The sequence below is a fragment of the Aspergillus japonicus genome (genome assembly GCF_003184785.1).
Source record: "Aspergillus japonicus CBS 114.51 unplaced genomic scaffold BO86scaffold_13, whole genome shotgun sequence".
Classification (NCBI taxonomy): Eukaryota; Fungi; Ascomycota; class Eurotiomycetes; order Eurotiales; family Aspergillaceae; genus Aspergillus; species Aspergillus japonicus.
This window is the reverse complement of record NW_020291650.1, coordinates 1-24,485: the sequence shown is the minus strand read 5'-3', so window position 1 is coordinate 24,485 and position 24,485 is coordinate 1. Positions and strand designations below refer to the sequence as shown.

The 24,485-nt window shown below is 52.1% G+C and overlaps 11 protein-coding genes across 11 annotated transcripts; 7 read left to right on the top strand and 4 right to left on the bottom strand.

Annotated features, from left to right (window-relative positions):
• Window positions 1-377: 377 nt before the first annotated feature.
• On the bottom strand, window positions 378-2,367 carry agm1 (phosphoacetylglucosamine mutase PCM1; the record flags this gene model as incomplete). The annotated part of the gene is made up of 6 exons (XM_025675033.1): window positions 378-1,253; window positions 1,313-1,819; window positions 1,871-1,885; window positions 1,951-2,105; window positions 2,205-2,208; window positions 2,275-2,367. 6 exons carry the CDS (start codon window positions 2,365-2,367, stop codon window positions 378-380), a joined length of 1,650 nt encoding a protein of 549 aa, XP_025529362.1.
• Window positions 2,368-2,725: 358 nt separating this feature from the next.
• BO86DRAFT_387725 (PGAP3/PER1 family protein) lies at window positions 2,726-4,374 on the bottom strand. The gene is made up of 4 exons (XM_025671666.1): window positions 3,974-4,374; window positions 3,870-3,912; window positions 3,042-3,816; window positions 2,726-2,965 (listed from the first exon to the last, which is right to left on the bottom strand). Exons 1-4 carry the CDS (start codon window positions 4,097-4,099, stop codon window positions 2,911-2,913), a joined length of 999 nt encoding a protein of 332 aa, XP_025529361.1. The 5' UTR covers window positions 4,100-4,374; the 3' UTR covers window positions 2,726-2,910.
• A 429-nt stretch (window positions 4,375-4,803) lies between these two features.
• On the top strand, window positions 4,804-6,775 carry rmtA (protein-arginine omega-N methyltransferase HMT1). The gene is made up of 7 exons (XM_025671665.1): window positions 4,804-5,066; window positions 5,117-5,130; window positions 5,196-5,215; window positions 5,273-5,382; window positions 5,442-5,773; window positions 5,823-6,294; window positions 6,351-6,775. Exons 1-7 carry the CDS (start codon window positions 4,984-4,986, stop codon window positions 6,355-6,357), a joined length of 1,038 nt encoding a protein of 345 aa, XP_025529360.1. The 5' UTR covers window positions 4,804-4,983; the 3' UTR covers window positions 6,358-6,775.
• A 355-nt stretch (window positions 6,776-7,130) lies between these two features.
• On the top strand, window positions 7,131-10,760 carry BO86DRAFT_397884 (putative trimethyllysine dioxygenase TmlH; the record flags this gene model as incomplete). Its single annotated transcript, XM_025673516.1, has 15 exons — window positions 7,131-7,250; window positions 7,312-7,360; window positions 7,421-7,741; window positions 7,804-7,897; window positions 7,960-8,245; window positions 9,027-9,052; window positions 9,123-9,140; window positions 9,206-9,272; window positions 9,344-9,404; window positions 9,458-9,560; window positions 9,620-9,719; window positions 9,773-9,872; window positions 9,938-10,426; window positions 10,487-10,558; window positions 10,636-10,760. 15 exons carry the CDS (start codon window positions 7,131-7,133, stop codon window positions 10,758-10,760), a joined length of 2,031 nt encoding a protein of 676 aa, XP_025529359.1.
• Window positions 10,761-11,164: 404 nt separating this feature from the next.
• BO86DRAFT_335088 (proteasome regulatory particle base subunit RPT5) lies at window positions 11,165-12,891 on the top strand. Its single transcript, XM_025668871.1, has 3 exons — window positions 11,165-11,603; window positions 11,711-12,126; window positions 12,185-12,891. The coding sequence occupies exons 1-3, from the start codon at window positions 11,284-11,286 to the stop codon at window positions 12,841-12,843; spliced, it is 1,395 nt and encodes a 464-aa protein (XP_025529358.1). The 5' UTR covers window positions 11,165-11,283; the 3' UTR covers window positions 12,844-12,891.
• A 485-nt stretch (window positions 12,892-13,376) lies between these two features.
• Window positions 13,377-15,336, top strand: BO86DRAFT_387719 (Brix domain-containing protein; the record flags this gene model as incomplete). Its single annotated transcript, XM_025671664.1, has 2 exons — window positions 13,377-13,646; window positions 13,733-15,336. Coding segments are annotated over exons 1-2 (1,379 nt in total), but the record flags the coding sequence as incomplete, so codon positions are not given.
• An 87-nt stretch (window positions 15,337-15,423) lies between these two features.
• Window positions 15,424-16,573, bottom strand: BO86DRAFT_387717 (riboflavin synthase). Its single transcript, XM_025671663.1, has 3 exons — window positions 16,491-16,573; window positions 16,304-16,426; window positions 15,424-16,039 (listed from the first exon to the last, which is right to left on the bottom strand). Exons 1-3 carry the CDS (start codon window positions 16,519-16,521, stop codon window positions 15,483-15,485), a joined length of 711 nt encoding a protein of 236 aa, XP_025529356.1. The 5' UTR covers window positions 16,522-16,573; the 3' UTR covers window positions 15,424-15,482.
• A 158-nt stretch (window positions 16,574-16,731) lies between these two features.
• Window positions 16,732-18,722, top strand: BO86DRAFT_358506 (CaiB/BaiF CoA transferase family protein). The gene is made up of 6 exons (XM_025669747.1): window positions 16,732-17,001; window positions 17,054-17,085; window positions 17,151-17,271; window positions 17,329-17,833; window positions 17,900-18,193; window positions 18,257-18,722. Exons 1-6 carry the CDS (start codon window positions 16,819-16,821, stop codon window positions 18,466-18,468), a joined length of 1,347 nt encoding a protein of 448 aa, XP_025529355.1. The 5' UTR covers window positions 16,732-16,818; the 3' UTR covers window positions 18,469-18,722.
• A 208-nt stretch (window positions 18,723-18,930) lies between these two features.
• Window positions 18,931-20,814, top strand: BO86DRAFT_308784 (phf1/phf2 family PHD finger domain-containing protein; the record flags this gene model as incomplete). Its single annotated transcript, XM_025667791.1, has 2 exons — window positions 18,931-19,590; window positions 19,669-20,814. The coding sequence occupies 2 exons, from the start codon at window positions 18,931-18,933 to the stop codon at window positions 20,812-20,814; spliced, it is 1,806 nt and encodes a 601-aa protein (XP_025529354.1).
• Window positions 20,815-20,957: 143 nt separating this feature from the next.
• BO86DRAFT_39348 (putative zinc metallopeptidase) lies at window positions 20,958-22,892 on the bottom strand. Its single transcript, XM_025673030.1, has 2 exons — window positions 22,717-22,892; window positions 20,958-22,650 (listed from the first exon to the last, which is right to left on the bottom strand). The coding sequence occupies exon 2, from the start codon at window positions 22,452-22,454 to the stop codon at window positions 21,102-21,104; it is 1,353 nt and encodes a 450-aa protein (XP_025529353.1). The 5' UTR covers window positions 22,455-22,650; window positions 22,717-22,892; the 3' UTR covers window positions 20,958-21,101.
• BO86DRAFT_335071 (NAD(P)-binding protein) lies at window positions 22,682-24,485 on the top strand. Its single transcript, XM_025668870.1, has 3 exons — window positions 22,682-22,874; window positions 22,950-23,679; window positions 23,818-24,485. The coding sequence occupies exons 2-3, from the start codon at window positions 23,119-23,121 to the stop codon at window positions 24,475-24,477; spliced, it is 1,221 nt and encodes a 406-aa protein (XP_025529352.1). The 5' UTR covers window positions 22,682-22,874; window positions 22,950-23,118; the 3' UTR covers window positions 24,478-24,485.

Genomic DNA, 24,485 nt, shown 5'->3' with positions numbered 1-24,485 from the left:
TATGTTCATCCTGAACACTCTGATCTATGAAGTAAGAGGAAGCTCGATTTCCATGGCTGTCTGGTAAGCACAAAAAGCAATAGCGGAAAGGGAGCTGATGTAAGAGACCGAGATATATGCTTTCTGTAAATCGTGTAGACTCAAATGTCAAGGTACTAGAACGATGCACAAAGTGAGATGCAAATTCTTCTGCTTATGTGTGAATTAAATTAAGATCATGAATTCATTCATCAAAGTTCCCAGGAAATCTTAGAACTCGGTTTTCTGCAACAGATCTGTGCTGCACGTCCAGACGCGATGCTGTTGTTCGTCAGCCTGACGGCCTGAACCACCGTACATCGACAATGCGTTCTTGGCCTGTTAGCTCCAGAAGTGGCCTAGGAAGAGGGTTCCTTGGCGGCACCAGCCTCACGAACCGCGTTGGCAACACGGGTGGCGAGATCATCGGCCTCGGAACGGCTCGCCGCTTCGGCGTAAACACGCACAGCATCCTCCGTACCACTGGCGCGAGCGAAACTCCTTCCCTTGTTGTATCGGGATTGTAGAGACTCAATCTCAGCCTGTAGGCCGGGTGGGGACTCGAGCTTACGCTCAGCGTCATAAGCCTTGAAGATCGAACGGTCCGCAACCTCGACACGGACAAGACGCGACGGCAGATCGGTGTAAGTCGCAAGCCACTCCTTGGGGCTCCAGCCCTTGTGAGAAAGAATGGCCTCCACGAGGAGCATGTCGGAGATGGCGTCTCCAACAGCCTGGTTAATCAGGTCCGTCAAGCCCTGGAGGCACTCGAGCGAGCGCTGCTGAGCAGGAGACTGAGGCTCCGTGTTCTTGATCGTCTTCAAGGCATTCTCGGAGAAGGTGATCGTGCCGTGTCCGTTGGCCTCGAAATAGACGCCGACATCGAACCGCAAAGCGGCGTGGTGAAGGTGCTTAACACCAGTGTTCGTGCAAACGGAGGGGAGTTTCAGCACCTTCTCAATGTAGTCAGTGCTAGATCCGTTGGCATAAGCAGTCTGCACGACTCCGATCTTGAGTTTCTGTGCGATGCCAGCACTACGAGCAAGGTCGCCAATGAATGATGCAGCAAGAGTGGCGATGCGATCGCCATCTAGCAACCTGAAAACGTTGCTCTCATCGACGAAGTAGTAAACGATACGGTCAGCATCGCCGTCCAATGAGGCACAGCGCTCGAGAGGACCGGCCTTGGAAGACGGAGGAGCACGTTGCTTCGTCTTGACATAGTCGGCGCCACACTGATAGATGATTTAGCCCGAGACCGGCAACAGGGGAGAGGCCCGTAAAAGAATCTTACCTCGAAGTTAAGGCTATCAGGGTTGATGACATCGTCGTTGACGATCTTGATGTCGAGACCACCTTCCTCCGCAGTGGGCAGGTACTTGATAAGCTCCCTGAGCTTGGGTCCACCGACACCGTTGGCGCAGTCAACGGTCAAAGAGCCCTTGATCTTGATGCCCCGCATCACTCTCTTAAAAGCCTCGGCAAGTTTCTCGTAGTAGCCCTGCTCAGTGGGCTCACCGTATTCATACTGTGTACCCAGAGTGTTCTTGCACCGAACGACATAGTGAAGCTGAGGGGTGGTCATGTACTTCAAGTCGAGGAATTCGACTTCCGTAGCGGTAAGTGCGGCGTTGAGAACCGAGACGAGGCGAGAGCCAGACGCGCGAGTGTCGCGGGCGAAAACAACGCGAGCTTGGTTCTCCATGCTGACATCGATCTCTTTGATCAACTCCTCGTACACATCTCCGACCTTGTCGAGCGGGGCGTTGGCAAGTCTGGTCGCATAGGTCTCCCATTCGGCCTGAAAGCATGTGAGATGACATTCGGTTGTGAATCATAATTTGGCTCCTACCTCCAACATCTCACCCTAGTCAAGTGGTTGAGTCAGTCACTGAGCTCACAGTCAGAGAGTACCAATGTGGAGGAACTCACCATAGGGTCGACGAGCTTCACGCCATTGTCCTCTGCAGGATTGTGACTGGCAGTGACCATGACACCAACCCATTGCCCACTAAGCTTCCTGGAACGAAGACCCGCAAGCAAACCAACAGCAAAAACGACGGTATTGAGAAGGTCGCTGGTATGGCCTCAGTAACATGTAAACAAAGGGGCGATCGCGGGGTATTGTGGAGGCGGGGTTGATCGTTCAGGTTGTTGATTGAGCAGCTTGACTTACGCCTTCATACGGAACTGCGGGCAAAATAGTCAGTCAGATTGTTGCAGAGTCAAAGTTTTCGACAACACGTAGAAACTTACTCCTGCAGTACCATATTGGAAGATCCTCCCTTCTGGCTTTGCGTACTGAGCAGCCGCTTCAGCGATTGCTTTCTTGACAGCCGGAGACGCCATTGTGGCGCGAACTAGGTGGAAATGAGGGGACGGCGGCAGATCTTGTGGCAAACGGCGGCTCAGGGCTTTGAAGCAGACAGCACTATTGTGAAGCAGGTGTAGTGCCAGACGAAAAGGGGAGAAATATCACAAAAAAGAGGAAGGGCAGCGTGGAGGGATGAGTGGGTGAGACATAAAACCGGGGCCAGCTCAGGCTACTACTAGCTTTCCCTGTACTGCCCACAATGCGCCCAAGCGGTGAGCCGCTCACCGATGGCGTGGTTTGGACCAACCCGCCCAGCCGAGGGACACGGGAAGGAAGTTGGAACAGGGCAAAAAGCGGAAATTAGAGGCACAACCAGAAAGCTACCTAGAGATACTTATGTCCACGTAGTAGGTTTCTACTAAGTAGCAGCCTCAAGATCGTTGAACATTCTACCAAACATTACTACATATCATTCAGACTGTTTGAGATCACCAGGACCATTTCAAAACCTGACTGCTACTGGCACCAAGCGGAGCCGAGTCTTTCTGCAGCATGTAAAGCCGTCTCCGCAAGCCAGCTTAGAGCTTGAGTCTCTCCCCTGCCACATCATTCTGGATGTCTTTGGTAAGGAAACTAGGGCCCAGAGAAGTCAGTATCTCAGTAACCAGCACTTCAAGGACTTGAATATAGGGGGCTCGGGACAACTCACAAGTACCACCACGCTGTGGGAATCACGGTCCCAAGGTGCCATAAGCTATGCGCGTCAATGAGCTCATTCCAAGGGGGAAAGTCAAGCAGCTCCAGGCTCATCGCCAATATTATCCAGACCACAATCAACGCGGGCCAGGTCATCCAAGCTTTACCATATTTCCTATAACGATAAATGCTGAAGGATACCCACAAAATATTCTGAGCCATCCCTATTACGATATTGGCAATCATGTTGTAGGTGTAGTCCCAAGACCAGAAGCTCAGGTAGCAGACGTGCAAAGTGTAAAGAAAGATGCAGATCGTTGTCCAGAGACGGCGCAAAGTCGGCTTATGGCGAGGCTCCTCTCCATCTAGACGGAATATCCGAATGATCGCAAGGTACAAGCCATACATCACGTTAGCTCCAGCCCCAAAGTAATCCAGCTTTTCGGTCAATGGGAGGTCTCGTGTGTGAAACAAGGCACTGAATGTCCAGCATGCTAATCCGCAATATCCGAAAGCCATATAGTACGGCTTGAGTGAGTGCCACGATGGAATGGTTTCTCGGATGTTACCCATTCCGTGCCAGTGGGCGAGAAAGTTGAGGAGGGAGAAAAGGACAGAAAAGGGCTCCTGCATGCCGAGGATTCTGCGAAACGGCCATTTCCCGTGAAATTGTAGTACTGGATTTAACATCGGAGGATCGCGAGCGACCCGGCGATCTGTCACGACATGTTGGCAGGTATAATCGCACTCGGAAGGACACGTCCACAGCATGAGACGAAGATGGAGAGCTAGTAACGAATTAGTCGGGAAAATATGGTCGGCAGATTTGTGTGAAGCTTACGGATCACCGAGTTGCCATCATGACAGTTTTCAGCCTTGCAGACCTGCTCTTAGATTAGTTATCGCATTGCATCTGCACAGCTCTAGCCAGTTTGGTTCATGTACCTTAACACATTCCTTGAAATCAGGGAGGTGATCGCCCAGAGACGCTGCCGATTTGCCAATGAGAGAAGCAAAGAAGAGGAGCAGAAAGCAGCAATAAAGCTTTCTTCTGGTTGAGCCTAGAAACATAGTGATCTCTGAGCTCTTGTAGCACAACCGGCAGAAAGGTGAGTTCAGAGAGGTAGACCCTTAGAAGAAGCTAGGCGGCGCGTGGCAGCAGCGGGGGCGGAGTGGCTTCGCGCGGCAATAAATAGGGAGCTCGGCATTTCCGGTCCTAGGTCTAGAAATAGCATGGAAGCATGATCGAAGAATGGATCCTCAATATTTAAGTCACAATAAATCACCGAAGAATCATACTTGAGATGGAGCACTTGTATCTTTAACTTTTGCTTAGGGTGATGATGGGCTGTTCCCGTAGCCACGAAAATTGACCGCAGCACATTACTTGGTCTTTGGAATTTAAAAAAAAACTGGCCAAAAAGTTTATGTTTGTACTACAGTAGGATCGCCAAGTACAATAGAAAACTGCTCTGAAGAATCACAATTGCATTTCAGTTGCTACCATGGCTCAATTGAGTTATCCATATCTAAATTTGATTGGCAGACCGAGATACAGTGCTGAAGGCCTTCTGTCCGATTCCCAATGGTTCAAGTCATTTATCATCTGTTCATAGCCCTAATCAATATTTAGGGCTATATAAAGTCACATGCTGATAGACTGTATTCAGCATAGTCTATCTTGTCAAGAGTCTAACCTTATTGAGCCTTAGCGTATGTTGCCTTCCAGAGGAGAAATTCCCAATGAGGGCAAAGGCCAAAAAAAAAGGCGGCCGCTCGAAGTGTTCGCTGAAGCGCTTTGTACTTTTTCACTTCTGCATATTGTTTTATCATCAGCTAAATTTGTTGATTTTTTCTTCTCATTTCGCCTGTGATCTAGGTTCGTGGGTCCGCGATACATTGCAAAGAATCTCTCTACTCTATTTCACCCATAAGCAACCGACAGATTTGCAATCATGGCCGGAGTCGAGAAACAACAGTCCAGCAGTGCTGATCGCATGGTTGGCATGGACCATGCTGAAGTTCGTTATTTCACGAGGTACGTCTTATCCCAGTGACTGACCTTGATATTGTGCTAATTGTGTCTAGTTATGATCACCATGGTAAATAATCTCAAGCACAGAACTTTACTTAGCGTCGGAGATGGCTAACGTCAAACCCCGCTCAGGCATTCACGAGGAGATGCTTGTAAGTCCGCCGCACACAGCACATTGCAATAGCCTACTAATATCTTCTTCTAAACAGAAAGACGATGTCCGCACCAGATCTTACCGCGACTCCATTTACCAGAACCGCCACATTTTCAAGGACAAGGTTGTTCTCGATGTGGGCTGCGGTACCGGTATCCTTAGCATGTTGGTGCCCGAATCTGTTACAAGCCTATAACTGGATACTGATGTTGTTGGCTTCTTAGGTTTGCTGCCAAGGCCGGTGCTAAGCATGTGATGGGTGTTGATATGTCCTCGATCATCGAGAAGGCCCGTGAGATCGTTGAGGTCAACGGCCTGACCAGCAAGATCACCCTCCTACAGGGAAAGATGGAGGAGGTTGTCCTGCCCTACCCCAAGGTTGACATTATCATCTCCGAGTGGATGGGCTACTTCCTTCTCTACGAGTCTATGCTGGACACTGTCCTCTATGCCCGCGACCGCTACCTCGTCCCCGGTGGCAAGATCTTCCCCGACAAGGCTACCATGTACTTGGCAGCCATTGAAGACGGCGAGTACAAGGATGATAAGATTGGATGTGAGAGAACCCATTCCGTCAATCCCAGATCGCCGCTAATCAGAAATAGTCTGGGACAACGTCTATGGCTTTGATTACAGCCCCATGAAGGAAACTGCCCTCACTGAGCCTCTTGTGGATACAGTCGAGATGAAGGCACTTGTCTCTGACCCTTGCCCCATCATTTCATTCGATCTCTACACTGTCACCAAGGAAGATCTTGCATTCAAGGTACCCTACTCGCTCACTATCAAGCGCAGCGATTTCGTCCATGCCGTTATCGCCTGGTTCGATATCGAATTTGGCGCTTGCCACAAGCCAATCCTCTTCTCTACTGGCCCCCATGCCAAGTACACCCACTGGAAGCAGACCGTTTTCTATCTGCGGGATGTCCTCACCGTTGAGGAAGAGGAAGTTGTGTCTGGTATGCTCGAGAACAAGCCCAACGATAAGAACAAGCGCGACCTTGATATCAGCATCACCTACAAGCTGGAGACTACGGACCAGAACCGCACCGCCGAGGGTGGCTGCTTCTACAGAATGTAAGTGCACTCACTAGTCAGCATCATCGAGCCAATCAGGAAGCTAATTATTGAAGGTGCTAAATTGAGGCGTTGAAATCCGCATCACCAAAATGATCCATCACTGGGTCGGTACACTGATCTCTCTGACCGGATTCCTTGTTCTGGTATTCTGTCAGTACCCTCGATACTATTTACCCTTGGGTTGCATGGCATTTGAAAGAAAGTACACTTGCATGACGTTGGGTCGATGAATAGGTTTTCATGACTTGCTTTGTTTGTTTATGCCATTTCATTTCCGTTATGTTCCGGCGTTTTATTGGAAGGCAGGAAACGGCATCATTATTTGGCGCGACACGGAGAGATGGTTTCCAAGGACGATTATGAAGCTCCTCGAAATTCCCAAGTAGATACCCCGAGTCGATGCTCAATCTTATCATCTCTTGACGATCTCCTCATATTGTTTAGCTTCAGCCCCATCTGGATATCCCCAAGTTTTTACGGGCTAAAACATTGACAGTTGTTGTAATGCTTTGTATATCTCTCTCTGAGCCTTGAGCTTATAGATCAATCTAGCGCCTCACCGACCGTGGCGCTGTTATTACGATGTCCAGATTACATTAGCCTCGGCTTGTTTGCGGCCCCGCAACGGAGCGCTGTTCTGTCCGGGGTACAAAAGCATAGCCTACCGTCCCAGACTCCTGTGAAAATCAAGGCCTAATCAGCCCTGCATTACCCATTACCCAAGTAACTCAAATCCGCTTCCAGAAATATCGCATAGCGCATAGACACAATCTTCCATCGCCGATCGAATACCACACATACGCAGTCGACTATCTACATTGTCACTCGCTGAGATGTCTGCTCCCGGAGCTGGTCACGAGTTTGCTCCCCAGGAAGTCTCCTGGCAGAAGCGCGACATTCTCTTGTTTGCCAACAGCATTGGGTGCAAAGCTGATGAACTTCACTTCCTTTATGTATGTTGGATTGCCTGCACAATGCCCCATTCCGACGTGTGCTAAAAGAAACGCGGCGCAGGAACTTCACCCCAGATTCGCGGTCTTTCCAACCTACCCGGTTATCCTTCGTATGTACGAGTCTCTCAGCTCAGGATTCAACGGCCACTAAGATGTTTTACTTCATACAGCTTTTAAGCTCACCGATCAGGAAGTGATTGACTTCTATGCTCGGGCAGGCGGTGCCCCGATTCCCGGAGCTCCCAAGCTCGACTACCGCCGTGTTGTGGATGGTCAGCGGCGAATCATCGCTCTGAAGCCTCTCCCAACATCCAGTGCCGGTCGGAAATTCGAGCTGCGCAACAAGGTCGTTGGACTTTATGACAAGGGCAAGGCCGGGACTGTGCTGGAGACAGAACAGTCGATTGTCAACCAGGCCACTGGAGACATCTATACTAAGATCCTGAGCAGCAGCTTTTTTGTCGGGCAGGGTGGCTGGGGAGGTCCAAAGGGTAGGTGCTTTGTCCGGTCTCAGGACTAAACCCATGAAGTTTGCCTAACTTGTTTGTTATAGGCCCAAGCACGGTGAATCACCCCCCTCCGGAGGGTAAAAGTCCTGACGCCACCCATGTGATTCAGACGACGCCAGAGACGGCTCTCTTATATCGGTAAGATCTCTGGATATCTCTACGACTTGGTTTCTCCTATAGAGTTCTAACACACTAGACAGGCTCAATGGTGACTATAACCCTCTCCATGCAACTCCCGAGCCGGGTGCAAAGATGGGTTTCGGTGGCACCATCATCCATGGACTCTTCAGCTGGAACGCTGCAGCCCATGGTGTATTGAGAGAGATTGGACAGAGCGATCCAGAAAACCTGAAAGACTTCCAAGCGCGCTTTGCCTCTCCAGTAAAACCAGGCGACAAGCTTACTACTGAGATCTGGCGGATGGGCAGGCTGGAAGGCGGCGATGAAGAGATTCGTTTTATCGTGAGAAACGACAAGGGCAAGGTGGTACTCAGCAATGGGCGTTGTCTCTTGAAAGCTACCGACTCGAAGGCCAAGCTGTAGTTGCATTATCTATAGGTTAACTAGAAAGCATCGTTTTCCATATAAGTAGATCGTTAGATCGCAAATTGATATATTTCGCAAGCACATATGAGTGTGACTCAGTCTAGAGGTTTAACTTAGCTAGAGTAAAAGTCTCAAATTTGTTAAGCATAAATTAGAGCAACAGCTTAAAGGTGGGCCGATTTGCGGGGTCGGCGCTTCTACCTCGGTTTTTCGGACTACACACGTGACATAGAACTTCGGTCGTCCACTGATTTCCGGGATATAGAGATTGATATTCTCCGTCACGCGAAACGGGAAAGCATTGTTTAAGTCGCAGATTTGGTGCCTAAAGAGTTGAGATGAGTGCTGTAGGGAGGCGTTTTCTTTGTCGGGCGCTCGCCCCTTTAAGCCCCTTCAGGTAAAGATCATTCTCCGAGCTGCCACAACGAATGCTCATGATTGATATAGGCGCGCAAACGTGGTGCCTTGCTCTCAATGGACCTATGCTGTTTCGGTGTGTGTTTCCACCTGAGTTGAACTGGTACCTGACACCGTTCATTTAAGCTGAATGTCTCCCTCGTAGAGCACAAGACCACTCTTTACAGGGCAATGTAATACGCCTCCCTCCCGAGCGCCACACCATGGGCCTTGATATCACCGGCAACTGGAAGCTGATGCAACTATCAATTTAGCCAGGACTGTGAACAAGACAGTCAAACCTGACCATAAATCAGCTCAACAGTTTTCAAAGGACGTCTTCAAGAAACTGTAAGCATTTTTCACTATCAGCTGCCTTCCATACGCATGAAGGGCCGAGACAGCTAACACTGTTTTGCAGAGGACCATTCTGGCTACGGTAAGTCGCTTTATGGTCAGTGCCCATCACATCGAGACTTATTTTTGAGTATTGCTCTATGATAGAGACAACTGTCAGTGTGACAAATGTCATCACCCTCAAACCCGACAACGGGAGGTAGACACGTTTGCGGTATGTGAGCAAATTCCGAACATGCGAAGTATTCTGCTGATATATGCCCTCTTGCTTCTGCTGTTCCCTAGATTCCTTCAGACATAATTATCAAGAAGGTCATCTATGCACCGCAAGGTCTCAAAGTGGAATGTAAGTGTATATTCGCTCTCTCTCAAGTCATGCCGAGGCTAAAAGACAAGAAGTTTCGGATGGACATATGGGGTTCTATAAATATGCCTGGCTCAAAGCCAATGGTACTAAAAAGCCGAATAGTGTGCTTCGGGCCGACCATACAGCCAAACCCAGGTACTGCAAACACGGATGAGATGCACGCTGCAATGGGAACTTACCATACCTGTTTCCAGGCCTTACCATCCATTCACGGGAACTGGGCCATATCCCACGGTTTTATATGACGATGTTATGCAGGACGACAAGGGATTATTGCAGTGGCTTGATAAGATTGTGAGTCCCATTCCCACTCCACGATCTGCTACTTGATCACTGATCTTGGGTAGTATATCTACGGGTTTTGTTTCGTCATAGGTGTTCCCGTGACGACTCGGGACACTGAGAAGCTTCTCGAGAGAATCGCTTTCATCAGGCCTACGCATTATGGTATGAAAACAACGTTATAAGCTCTTACAGTACCCTTGATCTACGACAATGCTAATTCATTCCAGGGGGTTTCTGGGATTTCACGTCTGATATGAGTTTTGGTGACTCTGCGTATACAAGCGAAGGTCTCGGTGCACACACTGATACTACATACTTTACGGATCCTGCGAGACTCCAATTGTTCCACCTTTTGTCTCATACGGACGGGAAAGGGGGCGCTAGCCTGCTAGTTGATGGCTTTCGAGCAGCCGAAACGCTGCAGAAGGAGAAAAAATCGCACTACGCCTCGCTAATGCGCCAAAGCCAGCCTGCTCATGCCAGTGGTAACGAGAATGTCTGCATACAACCTATACACGAATTTCCGGTGCTCGAACTTCACCCGCAATTAGACCAGCTGTACCGGATCCGTTGGAACAATTATGACAGAGCACCGAAGACGAATTGGGGGATCAAAGACTTGAAGCAGTGGTACACTGCGGCGCGACACTGGAACGAGATTATCAGCCGCGAGAAATTCCAGATCTGGACACAACTCGAACCGGGAACCGCTCTAAGTAAGTGCCGAGTAGTTGATTCATGGTGGTGTTTGGAAACCCCTAGCTGACCGACTGAAGTCTTCGATAATTGGAGAATGCTCCACGGACGTTCGAAATTCACCGGAAAGCGGAGAATGTGTGGTGGTTATAGTAAGTGCTCTTGCTTCGATGACTGCTTCATACCGTCTTCAATCCGAAGTCTGAGTACATCTGCTGACTCATGATAGTTAATAACGACGATTTCCTTTCTCAATATCGTCTTCTCAAGTTCGGCCGAGAACACGTCCTAAATAATCTCGGTAACTGGCATGGTAAGGGCCACAAAGAAGGCAACCCGAACTTTCTGATATGATAGGCATGCGAATGCTGGTCGTGCTCAGATACTGTACATAGATCATGCTTGGATGGTGTGTTCATAGCAAGCGATAGTGAGTGAGCGAGAAAAAGCATGCTCCGTTGCAGAGGCGAGTGAAAGTGCAAAGCAGTAGACGCAATGATGTAAGTGTGGTCGGGTGCCTCCTACACCCACTGTGAAGCTGGCATGTAGGGTGCGAATCGAAGGATAATCACCATTATATACCATAAGTGAAGTCCCAGATACTCTACATCAGTACGGAGTAGCACTAATTTACTTGAGAAACGGAGTCATTACCTAGCGGTCGGAGGCCGGGTCATTTGTAATAGCATCACGTGATATAGGCAGGACGGCTGACGTTGTTTGGCCGAAGCTCAGAGCAAGCCGGCTCCAACGCAGCTCTCAGTTCCCCATCTCCCCCATTCTCACTCTCCCTTTGCCTTCTTTCTCCTCTATACCTACCAAGTTGGTTTAAACATAATTTATTCTTTCATTGTAATTCCCACTTAATCCTGCCACCATGTCTACCTTGGAAGACCTTGACGACCTCGAGCGTGAAGAGAGAGAGAAGAAGAAGGATCAGGGCGATGGCGGCGACCGAAAGCCCGATGGCGACGGAGATGCTGATATGAACGATGCTGATGCCAAGAAGAAAGAGGAGGAGGATGAACTTCTCGATGAGGAGATTCTCTCTTCCAGCACAGCGGATATCGTTAAGAGGCGGCGAATGCTGGAGAACGAACTGCGTATAATGAAGAGCGAATACCAGCGGTTGACACACGAACAGAACACGATGAGGGAGAAGGTCAAAGATAACCAAGAGAAGATTGAGAACAACCGGTATGTTGCCCTCGACGTCGCTATCGGTTCGCCTACTGTGTGCGCCGACTCGTGGCGATGGCGGTTCCCTACCCAGGCCTTCCTGCTGACCACAAATCATCTCCCAGGCAACTACCCTACCTTGTCGGAAACGTTGTTGAGCTTTTAGATCTTGATGTCGAAGCTGAAGCCGCCGAGGAAGGAGCTAATATTGATCTCGATGCTACCCGTGTCGGCAAGTCCGCTGTCATCAAGACCTCTACCCGTCAAACCATCTATTTGCCGTTGATCGGTCTTGTGGACCACGAGAAGCTCAAGCCCGGCGATCTCATTGGTGTCAACAAAGACTCATACCTTGTCTTGGACACACTACCAGCCGAGTATGACAACCGGGTCAAGGCCATGGAGGTTGACGAGAAGCCGACGGAGAAGTACACGGACATTGGTGGTTTGGACAAGCAGATCGAGGAGATTGTCGAGGCTATCGTTTGGCCGATGAAGGAAGCCGATCGGTTCAAGAAGCTCGGTATCAAGGCACCGAAGGGTATGTGATTCGTGAAATCCGATGGGCTGGAAGTTATGGCGTACTAACTTGGTGCCAGGTGCTCTGATGTACGGACCCCCCGGTACCGGTAAAACCCTTCTTGCCCGAGCCTGCGCCGCAGAGACGAATGCCACATTCTTGAAGCTTGCCGGTCCTCAGCTGGTACAGATGTTCATCGGTGACGGTGCTAAGCTTGTTCGTGACTGCTTTGCCCTCGCTAAGGAGAAGGCCCCCTCGATCATTTTCATTGACGAGCTGGATGCCGTCGGTACCAAGCGTTTCGACTCCGAGAAGTCCGGTGACCGTGAAGTGCAACGAACCATGTTGGAGCTTCTCAACCAGCTCGACGGTTTCGCCTCCGATGATCGTATCAAGGTCCTCGCGGCCACGAACCGCATTGACGTGCTGGATCCGGCCTTGCTCCGCTCCGGTCGTCTGGACCGCAAGATCGAGTTCCCCCTGCCCAACGAAGAGGCTCGCGCCAATATTCTACAGATTCACTCCCGCAAGATGGCCGTGGATGATGGGGTCAACTGGGCGGAACTGGCTCGCAGTACCGATGAATTTGGAGGTGCTCAGTTGAAGGCTGTATGTGTGGAAGCTGGTATGATTGCTCTTCGTAAGGGCATGAGTAAGGTGGGACACGAGAACTACGTCGATGCCATCTCGGAAGTACAGGCGAAGAAGAAGGACACCAACATGGGTATCTATGTTTAAGAATATCTTATCTTTTTGCGTCACGATAAATTCCACGATGTTTCTCTACCTCTTGTAACCTGTCCCAGTAATTACCACGTGATGGCCTGCTGTTTATTTAAGCAGGGCGCTAATTAACCGAAGCATTGTATCACGCAGGCTCGTTACCACGCCTTTGCTTGATCCATAATAATCAAGAATGCTCTAACCTGTTTTTAGTATCTATTTCAGCAAAAGATTGCGTTCCTCTATAGCCTATTCTCATTCTCGTTGCATTCTTCCTTGTCTGTGTCCTTCACAGCACTACCCGCCCCTGTGTCTCAGTGATACAATCAGGCGGTATTAAAAAGGCCAGGATGAACCGGACTGCGATTGAAATGGAAGATATGTTGTTCAGTGGTTTGTTCATCAAACTGCACTGATATGTTCTGGACTAAGGCAGGCTCGAATGATACTGGGCGCCGCAAAATCATTGATCCGGGCTCCTCCGCGGCTTTGCTCCGCCTTTAGTTTTTCTGCGGGTCAAGAAAAAGTCCTACTTCTGATCCAGACATCCGGGGGTAAAGATCCATCCTTCGTGGTTATTTCCCCGTAATTCTCATTTTACACCATTTTTCACCATGGCGAAGGCACGCACCAAGAAGCGCACCCATGTTCGCGCGACAAATGCCACGGCTGCTGCCAAAGGCGGCGCCTCGTCTATGAGCAAAACTCCCAAGTCGATGGTCATTCGAGTTGGCGCTACACAGGTCGGTTCCAGTGTCAGTCAGCTGGTCAAAGATGTGCGGACGATGCTTGAGCCCGATACGGCTGTACGCTTGAAGGTATGTCAACAATCGGTCGACTTTTCGCAGACGATGCCAGGGGATTGCGCAATATTGCCTTGTTTTTTTTTTCTAACTGTCACCAGGAACGCAAATCGAACAGACTTCGGGATTTCACCACAATGACCGGTCCTCTGGGTGTAACCCATCTTCTTCTTTTCTCTAAATCCGCCACGGGCAACACAAACCTGCGGTTGGCGCTCACACCGCGAGGGCCGACCCTGCATTTCAAGGTGGAGAACTATTCCTTGTGCAGAGACGTCGAGAAGTCGTTGAAGCGCCCGCGCGGCGGTGGCCAGGACCACAAGACACCTCCGCTGCTCGTGATGAACAACTTCAACTCCCCCGGCGCCGACGAGAACTCCAAAGTGCCGAAGCGCCTCGAGAGCCTGACCACAACCATTTTCCAATCGCTCTTCCCTCCGATCAACCCCCAAGCCACCCCTCTCACCTCCATCCGTCGTGTCATGCTCTTGAACCGTGAGCTCGCCCCCGAAGGCGAAGAACAGGACTCCTATGTCCTCAACCTCAGACACTATGCCATCACGACGAAGAAGACCGGTATCTCGAAGCGCATCCGCCGCCTCGACCCCAAGGAAATCCGGAACAAGGAGAAGAAGAAGACCGCCGTGCCGAACCTCGGAAAGCTCGAGGATGCCGCAGACTACCTGCTCGATCCCTCGGCGGCGGGCTACACGTCTGCTAGTGAAACTGAGATGGACACGGATGCGGAGGTGGAGATTGCAGAGAGCACCACCCGGAAGGTTCTCACGAAACGTGAACTGCAGCGGATGAAGGCTGGCGACAAGGAGAAGGCACAGAAGAAGTTGAGCAACGGCCCCGGGGTCGAGAAGCGGGCGGTCAAGCTGGTTGAGCTGGGCCCGCGCATGAAACTCCGGTTGCAAAAGGTTGAGGAGGGCTTGTGTGAGGGCCGAGTCATGTGGCACGACTTCATCTCGAAGTCTGAGGAGGAAGTCAACAAGCTGGACAAGAATTGGGACAAGAAGAAGAAGGAGAAGGAGGAGAGAAAGAAGCAGCAGAGGGAGAACATTGAGAAGAAGAAGGCCGAGAAGGCTAAAGCTAAGGCCAATGGCAAGGAGGTTGAAGATGATGACGACGAGGACGTCGACATGAGCGACGAAGACTGGCTCAGCGACGATTTCGACGAGGATGACGAGAATGTGGTGCAGGATGAGGACGACGAGGAAGAGGAGGAGGAGGAGGAAGAAGAAGAGGAGGAGGGCGACGAGTCTATGGATGAGTAAACCTCCCTCGCCATCCATAAATGCGATATTCCTTTGAGTCGTCAGCCATCACGAATATTGGCTGCCTCACGGCCCTTCCCAGGCATACCAGTCCCTTTTACGCCCTTGCCTTCATCACGCCGGATAGCTTCCGACACGTCTGCGACGTGCCAATGAAACTATGCAGTCAATTCGAGCGCGTTGCATCAGGTCAAATGCTCGTGGCCGTGTTCCCAGTATGGTGCACATGAGGTGTCATACACTATGCAGCGTTCGATATATGTGGTCGCTGTGATGGAGATATGGAAAGATCGATGGGAAGCAACTCAATTCGTCCGTACGTCGGACGCCAGTATAACCATTCATTATTTGTTTGATGGAAAGGAAAAAGTTATGTATCCTATGGTTTGTTAGGAGTTTCAAAATTATACCCACGATTTCTGGTTGCACATGCAGCAAGAGCCCTGGACGAAGTAAAAAACATTATCAATCTTTTTGGGCCATATCAACAACTGCGTAAGCTCATAAACCATCATCGATTCACTAGATACTTTTTGTTTTCCTTTTTGTACATTCATATCACCGAGAAAAATCACCGCTTCAACTTCTCATCCACGATGCGAGACACCATCTTCTCCAGCATGCTGAAATCAGCCCCCGCCGACGCAGCCGAACCAGCAAAGTACGCCTGCACGCTCTTCTCGACGTACTTGCCCACGATATCGATCTCGACGTTGACGTAGTCGCCGGGCGTCTTGGCCGCCGTGACGATCTTCTCCTGGGTGTAGGCGATGAGCATGACCTCGAAGTAGCCCTCGGCGCCGTCCACGACCTTGGTGACCGTCAGGCTGGCGCCGTCCAGCGTGACGTAGCCCTTCTCGACGATGTAGCGCATGACCCCCTGGTCGCGCGGCTGGAAGCGGAACACGAGCGCGTTGCTGTCCGGCGTGACGGACAGGATCTGCGCGATCGTGTCGACGTGGCCCTGCACGAAGTGCCCGCCCATCCGCGTCTCGCCCAGCACCGCCCGCTCCAGGTTCACCTTCGACCCCGTCTGCAGGGTGCCCAGGTTCGTGCGCCGCAGGGTCTCCGGCGCGACGCCCACCTTGAACCATGTCTTATCGAAGGCCGTGACCGTGAGGCATGTTCCTGTTTTATTTTCCCCAGGGGGTTTTGTGTGAGTCTAGCTTTTTTCTGTGCAGTTTTCTTTTTGTGTTGATGTGTTCAGTGCCCCGCGGTGGGGGAAAGGGGGTTGCGACTAGCTAGGGCGGTGGTGGGGGGATGGATGTGTTTTGACGGAGCGAAGAGGGGATAGGGGAGGAAGAGGAATTCGCACAGGAAGAGAAAGGCTCGGTGGTGATGATGATGATGATGGTCGTGGAGGAGAGATGGGGGGGGGGGGTTGTCATGTACCATTGACAGCTATGCTATCGCCGAGATGCGCATCGACGAGGATCTCCTCACAATCGGTAATGGTCAGCGATGTTCCCCCGCCCCCGCTTGACGAGGTATCGAGGGGCTCGAGGGACGAGACCGCTAAGAAAGTGAGGGCACAATAGTCAGTTGTAGAACGGGGCAGTACAGGAGACAGAAAACTGACTTCCAATCTTCTCAACAAGACCCGTGAACATGGTGACAGAATAGCAGGGAGTAGACAGAATCAAACAAACCGAAGCGGGCGGATCGAGCGGAATTGAAGATCACAGAGAGGAAGTCGCGAAGCGGGAAAGCGGTTGACCTCGGCTTGGGGGCCGATCCCGCGCCGCCGCTCGGTGATGGCCGCCGATAGTTGGAAGTTGTACTGTACGGTTCTTGTTCGGTTCCTTGCTTCTGCTGGTCTTTTATGATCTCCAAAGTCTTTGAATACATTCATCTTGACCCTTCAAATTCGATACAGGAAGTTGTTATCTCCTCCCTAACCATTGAGAATGAATCCTATAGTCTCCTCGAAGGTGCCGCGGGCCTTCATTGCGCGCCGGCCGCTCAACCATACACACCTCTATCTATCAAGGAGCAATCGATCATGGCGCAGTTATTCTACTGCACTTTCAGATGATACCCTGCCTTTGAAAGGTATTAGAGTCCTAGATATGACGAGAGTTCTGGCTGGCGTGAGTATCATGCAATTGACCATCCACAGGCTTGTGTTGACATCCCATGCAGCCATACTGTACACAAATCCTGGGAGACCTGGGGTATGCTGCTGCTACTTTGATACTTCATGGCACATACAATACTGACCATATGTGGTCTTCTACAGAGCAGATGTTATTAAGGTAGAACACCCAACACGCGGTGATGACACTCGTGCTTGGGGACCACCATACGCCAAGTACACTGACGGGTCAGAAGGGCCCGGAGAGAGCGCCTACTACTTGGGAGTAAGGTAGCCCGCCAGAAAATATTTCTGGAAGTCAAGCAACTAACATTTGGCTCAGGTAAACCGCAACAAGAAATCTCTCGGCTTATCCTTTGCTCATAAATCCGGAGTGGAGATTCTACATCGTCTGGCCATAGAGTGCGACGTGTTAGTGGAGAACTATCTTCCTGGTAGCCTCAAGAAGTACAACATGGATTACGAGACCCTGAAAGCTATCAACCCCCGACTCATCTACGCCAGTATCACCGGCTACGGCCAGACGGGGCCATACAGCAACCGCGCCGGGTACGATGTCATGGTCGAGGCCGAGATGGGCCTGATGCACATCACTGGTAGTAGGGAGGGGGAGCCGGTCAAGGTCGGCGTAGCTGTGACGGATTTAACCACTGGTCTTTACACGTCTAATGCCATCATGGCGGCATTGATTGCTCGAGGGCGGACGGGGAAGGGGCAGCATATCGATGCATGCCTGAGCGATTGTCAGGTCGCGACTTTGGCAAATATTGCAAGCTCGGCGCTGATCAGTGGGAAGAAGGACTCTGGCCGGTGGGGGACGGCACATCGTAAGTGTTCGCCGCGAAGCAGTTCGACCTGGATTGTGCGGGCTTACTGACCCCCGCATTGCAAAGCATCCATTGTGCCCTACCGAAGTTACAAAACGCGTGACGGCGATATCCTCTTTGGCGGCGGGAACGACAGATTGTTCGGCGTGTTATGCGACCGGCTAGGTTATCCGGAATGGAAGACCGATCCCCGGTTTGTCACCAATAGCGACCGAGTGAAACACCGCGAGGAGATTGATGGGTTGATTCAGCAAAGAGTGAGACAAAAGACGACGCAGGAATGGCTGGAGATATTGGAAGGGAGCGGGATGCCGTATGCCGCAGTCAACGACATCCAAGGAACACTAAATCATGCTCATGGTGAGACCATTTTCTCCCAAGCGCTTGTTCTCCTGACACGACGACTCTAACTCTGGGATATAGTCCAAGCACGGGGTATGGTCACTGAAGTTGATCATCCAGCCTGCGGACCCATCAAGCTGGTGAACACACCGATCAAATATTCCCATGCAACCCCTGGTGTTCGGACGCCGCCTCCGACCCTCGGGCAGCACACCGACGAGATTTTGGCAGAAGTACTCGAGTATGGGAAGGAGGAGATAGCTCAGTTGAAGCAGGAAGGTGTAGTGGCATAGACGTGTTGTAATTCAATACATAGCCTCGGTGGGCTAGTGGTAGATTATTCCTAAGGTGATAAGGGTGGAGTGTGTGTGGTCCGTAAGGAGGGTTCGTCTCTACCGAATACATGGTTAGTTTTCGTGCACCTGTCGGCTGAACCGCACTGGGATGTAGCTTCGCAAAGCCTTAGAAACGCAATCACAGCTAGATGCCAATGCCGTCAAAATAACCTGGTGGCTGGAGATATTGCAGGAATTGTATTATAGGATATGGGTTGGCACCGAAAGCAGTCAGGCAGTGCCTTCCAAGGGCGCGGGGATGAATTCCTATCGATCACGTGATAGTATATAAATCTGGATCCGTTCAAGATGGTCTTTTCCTGTTTTACCCGTGGCAGCATTGATACATATCTCGGGCTCATTAGCGAGCACCTTGCCGTTGCAGCGTGAGTGTGCTCAACAGGGCAGATCTGGGGGGATATGTCACAGCAAAATGGGGTTTCTGCCTCTCTGGCGTCTATAGAGACAGCGCCACCCACCCACGCATTTCTGCGCACTACCACCACCACCACCACTTCGGGTTCGCTTTCATCAGCACCCTCACTTCAGCCCATCGCTGATTCATCCTCAGCATTGTCCTCGTCGAATACGACCCGATCGTCGAGTACGCCGTCGAGAAGGGTGGAGATACCGCGGCTTTCAGCGGCCACAACCGAGTTGCTCGCACGAGTCACTGGAAGTCTAAAGGGCACACAGCAGAGATATGATAATAAATTCCTCGGTTGGAACCCTCCAACTGGAAATCGATTTGTTGGAAATAACTTGAATGGTTCTCGGACAGGCGCTATGAGGGCCTCTTCGACTATCATCGAATTGCCCACGGCACCCTTCACGTATGCGAACAATGCGGTGCCACCTGCGGCTTCCCCGAGCACTGTTACCCGGAGGTCTCCTGTGGATCCTCCTGGAGGCCTGGTCAATATTGCACCGAAACCATCGCCAGTGCCTCCAAACGCACCCGCAAATGGATTATCTGAAGTATCATCTATTGGCCCTGTATTAGCGCCGCCGCCGCCGCCGCCGGCGGCGGCAGCAGCAGCAGCAGCACCACCACCACCACCACCACCACCACCGGCGGTGGTACCGTTACCACCATTACAGCCTCAGACTACCGTCTCGACGGCCAAACCTTCGTCTACAGCAAGCTCAATCTCTAAGTCTAAAAAGCCCACGGCAGGAGGCTCTCGTAATAGGAAGAGTATCACGAATGGGGCCAAGAACAAGAAGCGCCGCCGCAACAAGGACAGTGACGACGAGAGCGTCATTCGGGCCGGTGATTCTAGCAGCGACGAATCCGATGTTGCGCCGACAGCAACCCAGACTAAGTCTGGCCGACAGGTCAACCGACCTTCCTTGTATGTGCCTCCGCCTTCGTTGCCGGCTGCTTCCAAAGAGACAAGCAACTCACTGGAGACGTCGGACAACACGCGTGGCTCTACGGCGGCAGCAAGTCGGAAACGTAAGCGCGTTCAACGCAAAGCGAAGGATGTGAACATCATTTGTACCCGCTGCCAGAGAGGTTATAGCCCTCTGAGCAACGCGATTGTATTCTGCGATGAATGCAATGGGGCCTGGCACCAGTTATGTCATGATCCTCCCATCAGTGTAGAGGCTGTTACCGTCCAAGAGAAAGAATGGTTCTGTGGAGAATGCAAGCCTGTGCCAATTACCATTGTTCAGCCAACTGTTGTCAGGAGCAATCCGTTCCTTGCGAAAACACAGCCCACCCCTAATCCGACTTCTTCCTTGACAGTGCCTCGGACTGAGGTAAGCGCGGGGAGCTACTCGGTCGAGGAACGGCGAGGGTTTCTATCGGGATTGTCGCATGCAACACTTGTTGAGCTTCTTATGAACATATCGGAAGGCAATGAAAACCTGCCAATGTTCCCCGCTAATCTGAAGGACTGCCAGTCATCAAACTTCTCAGTTCGTCCTGGCTCGTCAGCAGTGACGAGTACTTCTACCTCCATCCAAGGGACTGTTCCGCAGACAAACGGCCTGGAAGCATCTGCAACCACTTCGGAAGAATCAGCTAGACCACCAACCGCATCTGCACCGGATGTCTTGACTGCTTCATCTTCTCGAAGGAGATATGAAGAGTCTTCTGATGAAGAGCCAGAGTATGAGTTTCAAGAGCATCGTCTGTATCCACGCGCAGGCAACGGCTTCCGGCTGCCTGTTGGGCTGGATGACTTGGATATCCTCAGCGAGGATCCTGCTTGTCCAACGTTCAGCTATTCACTGCATGGGCCTGCTCGAATCCGAGCCCAGATGAAACAGAACGTGCCAATATGGGGCTCGTGAAGATGGTCTCTATGTGTATTACTCTCATTAGGCTTTTCATTCTCCGCCTTCTGTGTACGATCAACATTCTCTGATAGATTTACTAGATTTGCTCTTCGGTTGAGAACAAGACCTTGGGAATAGAGTGCGTGCGTTTCACTCAATGCAGCCCGATTCATGATTGTCAGGCTTCGCTGGTGCTTGTTTGCCTTCACTTTTACAACTGGAGATACCTCATTTCTACTCAAGTGAGGCAAATTCCTTCCTGCAGGACCTTCAGTGTGGCACACGATACATGATGTGGGATATTAGAAGGAAGGCGAAGAAACATTCAGCCGACCACTCGATATCACACGTCTGCTCATCTTCGCAGGTGGGTCCCAAATAATGCCTGCGATGCCATGCCGAGGTCTCGCCGCGCCACAGCCTGTTTCATCGACTTCGTGGAACAGCAGGATATCCGCACAGCTGCCAAATTTCAACTCAAGGCCGGTGTCATATGGCGACAACCCGATTGCTGCACGAGCGCGTGTCGAGACACATTCATACAGACGTTCAGCATGCGCCTGGGTTCCAGCCTGATAGATCCCCACCCCCAGGCAAGCCAACGACAGCGGGTCCTCGGAGCCCCACGGCGTGAACGCGTTGCCGACATTATTGATTCCGATCACAGCGTCCAAATCATGCTTGTCAATCATGTCCACTACGGGCAGAGTCCCTCGCGGTTGGTCTGCACTACCCCTGCTCGGAGGAGACGCCATATATAGATCGCTCGTGGGCAGCCCAACGAAGCTGACAGGAAGATCATGGTCCTTGATCTCTTTCGCAAGTCTCGTCCACTCGTCATGGGTGAACAGGGTGAGCCGCGTACAATGCCCTAGCATGACCCGCTTGGGCGTCGACTGGGCTGACCAGCCCTTTTCTCGGAGTGTCCGCACGACAAACCAGACTAGGGCCTCTGTTGCGGGGTCGAGGTTGTAATCGAGGTGAAAGTCCACATGCTTGTCGTGTTCCAGACCGCGTTCAACAGCCCATTCGATGTTCTGCTTCGCAGCTTCAACGGTCGATTCCACATACGGTGTTGTACCAATCACATCCACCTGCGGCCGTCGGATTGCCTCTTCCATCAGCCGTCGGTTCTCGTCGCCATGCTCGCCCGAGAATATGGGATCTTGTGCGAAGCTCACTAGCTGGACCGTACAGGCGTTTTTCCACGTCTCCTTGAGAGTGGCGCCGGCATCTAGACAAGTGAACCCGACCGTCTGGTCCACTTCCACAAACGCGCGCATCGCCGTGACCCCCGCGGTGACGGCCCCCGCCAGGAGCCATTCTCCACGCTTCAGGAGATCGGCTCGGGTGAACTTTCGCTTGGCATGGGTGGTGAAGGATAGCGCTTCGGCGAACGAGCCACTGAAGGGGAGGAGATGCGCATACTCGGGTGCGTTGTGGATGTAGGCCTTGTCGAGGTGGATGTGCGGGTGCGTCAATGCGGGGAGGGCGAGAGGTGCGCGGGAAGCTGCGGTATCGGACTCGCCCTTGTGCGGGGTGATCGATTGGATAATGCCTTGGTCGTTGTCAATGGAGATGTCCCAGGTTGAGTCTGATCCGGGTAGACGGACGTTCTCGATTATTGGCACCGGTTTCAGAGTTGGGGGCGGCATGGTGTAAGCTGGGTGGGTGAGGATCGAAATAGGTACAATGTACAGTGCGGAGTATATTCCTGAGTGACTGTCGCGGCAAGTCGCAGGATGGCTTGTAGACTACCTCGGTTATAGAATTTCACGTTCACGATTCGAGGCAAGTCAATTGTCTGATAAAGCCTCGATATTGTCTTGCAGATAAGATCTTGTCTTCATACTGAGTACGGAGCTGAGTTAGCTTGCGACCGCCAAATAGTCCATGAACCAAGTACAGCAGCCCCACCAGCTTCTCGGCCGTCCATCCATTGAATTTCGATTGCAGGTGCAGCGCAGCAGTTCTCCTACCTTTCATCCTCGGAGCCTGCTACATTTTCTCACGACTACAATTGCGCGCGTCGCAGCCACATTCAGCGGTCAAACCCTCCTTAGCTGAACCTCAAGGTATCTCATACAGCTACTATATCCCAACCCCCCCCCCAACCAAGCCATGTCGACAAAGCTAACCCACCAATCAAGCAACCCAACCCCAGCCCTCGGCGCTTCCATCCATCATCTCAGCAATCGAACATGAACACGCGACGCTAGCAATTATATTCCCTCCCAAACCTGTCTCCAGCTCTTCCCAAGTTCCCCCAAACATCACCGCAACCACCCCCCTCGAAAGAAAAACGATAAGAAACCAACAATGTCCGACCCCAACCCCAAACCACCACCACAACCACAGCGTATCCTCACGACCCCGACCCCGACCCCGACCCCGAGCCCGAAGCTCCCTCCCGCCTCCACCCAACACCAACCACCAGCTCAACAAGCAATAACCCTCGACCTCCTGCTCACCGTCCTCTCGCGCACCCTCTTCCACCCCTTCATCGCCTGGATCCTCGTCCTCTGCCTCCGCGCCCAGGCCACGCCCTACACCGCGCCGGCGTTCCTTGTCGCCACGGCGTACGCGGGATTCCTCTCGCTGTTGAGTATCGCGCGGAGCGGGAACGACCGGGTCGCGTACGGGGAGCCCCGGCGCGTGGATCTGAGCGAGGAGGTGGTTGTGGTCACGGGCGGGGCGAGCGGGCTGGGGCTGTTGATTGCGAGGATCTATGGGCTGCGCGGGGTGAGTGTGGCGGTGTTGGATGTGAAGAGGGAGGAGGAGGTGGAGGGGCTGGAGGAGATGGAGGGGGTGGAGTATTTTCGGTGTGATGTTGGGGATCGCGGGGCGTTGGAGGAGACGGTGCGGAGGGTGGAGGTGGAGGTATGTTTTCTCTCTCTTTTTTTTAACGGAGTGAAATGCATGGGTGGATGGGGGTTGGGGCTACTTGCTCTACGAGAGTGGATATGGTTTTGGGGTTGGCTGACATGTTTATTCTTCTTTTTTTTTGCTATTTCCTAGCTGGGGACTCCCACCGTACTGGTGCATTGTGCGGCCGCTCGCATCAACGGTCAACCGCTCCGAGATCTCCCCGCGGAGGCGTTCCAGAAAACCATCCGGACCAACCTGCTCGCGGCCTTCCATGCCTACCAGGTCTTCCTGCCGCGGATGCTGTCCGCCGCCACGGGCGGGACCATCGTCACCGTCAGCTCGGTTCTGGGCCAGCTGTGCGCGGCGGGGCTGGCGGACTACTCGGCCAGTAAAGCCGGGCTGAGCGCCGTGCATCGCACGCTGGAAGCGGAACTCCGCGCGTCCGGGGACGATGACAAGGTGAAGATGATCCTCGTGGAGCCCGGGCAGATCTCCACGCCGCTTTTCCGATCGGTCCAGACGCCCAACCGCTTCTTCGCGCCCGTCCTCGAGCCGGTCCACATCGCCCAGGAGATCGTGGCCGCGATCGACAGCGGGAGAGGCGCTGTGATCCGCCTGCCCACCTTTGCGATGCTGGCCAACTGGTATGCCGTGATGCCGGCAGGTCTGCAACGGTTGGCGCGGTATATGAGTGGGATCGACAGCGCCGTCGCGCAAGCCTCCTTGTCCCAGACGAAACCGTCAGCCACCACTGCGCCGCTGACTGAACCACCACAGAAACGCGAGCCGCTTTCCGTGGACAAAGACTGATGTAAATG

Excerpts from the sequence above, each read along its gene's own strand:
- BO86DRAFT_387725 (XM_025671666.1), bottom strand. The coding sequence starts at position 4,099 with ATGTTTCTAGGCTCAACCAGAAGAAAGCTTTATTGCTGCTTTCTGCTC. Across the intron at positions 3,913-3,973 it reads ATTTCAAGGAATGTGTTAAG|GTCTGCAAGGCTGAAAACTG; the intron begins GTACATGAACCA and ends ATCTAAGAGCAG. Across the intron at positions 2,966-3,041 it reads CCCACAGCGTGGTGGTACTT|TTTCCTTACCAAAGACATCC; the intron begins GTGAGTTGTCCC and ends TCTGGGCCCTAG.
- rmtA (XM_025671665.1), top strand. The coding sequence starts at position 4,984 with ATGGCCGGAGTCGAGAAACAACAGTCCAGCAGTGCTGATCGCATGGTT. Across the intron at positions 5,216-5,272 it reads GCATTCACGAGGAGATGCTT|AAAGACGATGTCCGCACCAG; the intron begins GTAAGTCCGCCG and ends TCTTCTAAACAG. Across the intron at positions 5,774-5,822 it reads CAAGGATGATAAGATTGGAT|TCTGGGACAACGTCTATGGC; the intron begins GTGAGAGAACCC and ends AATCAGAAATAG.
- BO86DRAFT_335088 (XM_025668871.1), top strand. The coding sequence starts at position 11,284 with ATGTCTACCTTGGAAGACCTTGACGACCTCGAGCGTGAAGAGAGAGAG. Across the intron at positions 11,604-11,710 it reads GAGAAGATTGAGAACAACCG|GCAACTACCCTACCTTGTCG; the intron begins GTATGTTGCCCT and ends ATCATCTCCCAG. Across the intron at positions 12,127-12,184 it reads CGGTATCAAGGCACCGAAGG|GTGCTCTGATGTACGGACCC; the intron begins GTATGTGATTCG and ends ACTTGGTGCCAG.
- BO86DRAFT_387717 (XM_025671663.1), bottom strand. The coding sequence starts at position 16,521 with ATGTTCACGGGTCTTGTTGAGAAGATTGGAA. Across the intron at positions 16,427-16,490 it reads TCTTGTTGAGAAGATTGGAA|CGGTCTCGTCCCTCGAGCCC; the intron begins GTCAGTTTTCTG and ends TCACTTTCTTAG. Across the intron at positions 16,040-16,303 it reads CGATAGCATAGCTGTCAATG|GAACATGCCTCACGGTCACG; the intron begins GTACATGACAAC and ends AAAATAAAACAG.
- BO86DRAFT_358506 (XM_025669747.1), top strand. The coding sequence starts at position 16,819 with ATGAATCCTATAGTCTCCTCGAAGGTGCCGCGGGCCTTCATTGCGCGC. Across the intron at positions 17,002-17,053 it reads TGACGAGAGTTCTGGCTGGC|CCATACTGTACACAAATCCT; the intron begins GTGAGTATCATG and ends CATCCCATGCAG. Across the intron at positions 17,834-17,899 it reads CCGGTGGGGGACGGCACATC|CATCCATTGTGCCCTACCGA; the intron begins GTAAGTGTTCGC and ends CGCATTGCAAAG.
- BO86DRAFT_39348 (XM_025673030.1), bottom strand. The coding sequence starts at position 22,454 with ATGCCGCCCCCAACTCTGAAACCGGTGCCAATAATCGAGAACGTCCGT.
- BO86DRAFT_335071 (XM_025668870.1), top strand. The coding sequence starts at position 23,119 with ATGTCCGACCCCAACCCCAAACCACCACCACAACCACAGCGTATCCTC. Across the intron at positions 23,680-23,817 it reads TGCGGAGGGTGGAGGTGGAG|CTGGGGACTCCCACCGTACT; the intron begins GTATGTTTTCTC and ends GCTATTTCCTAG.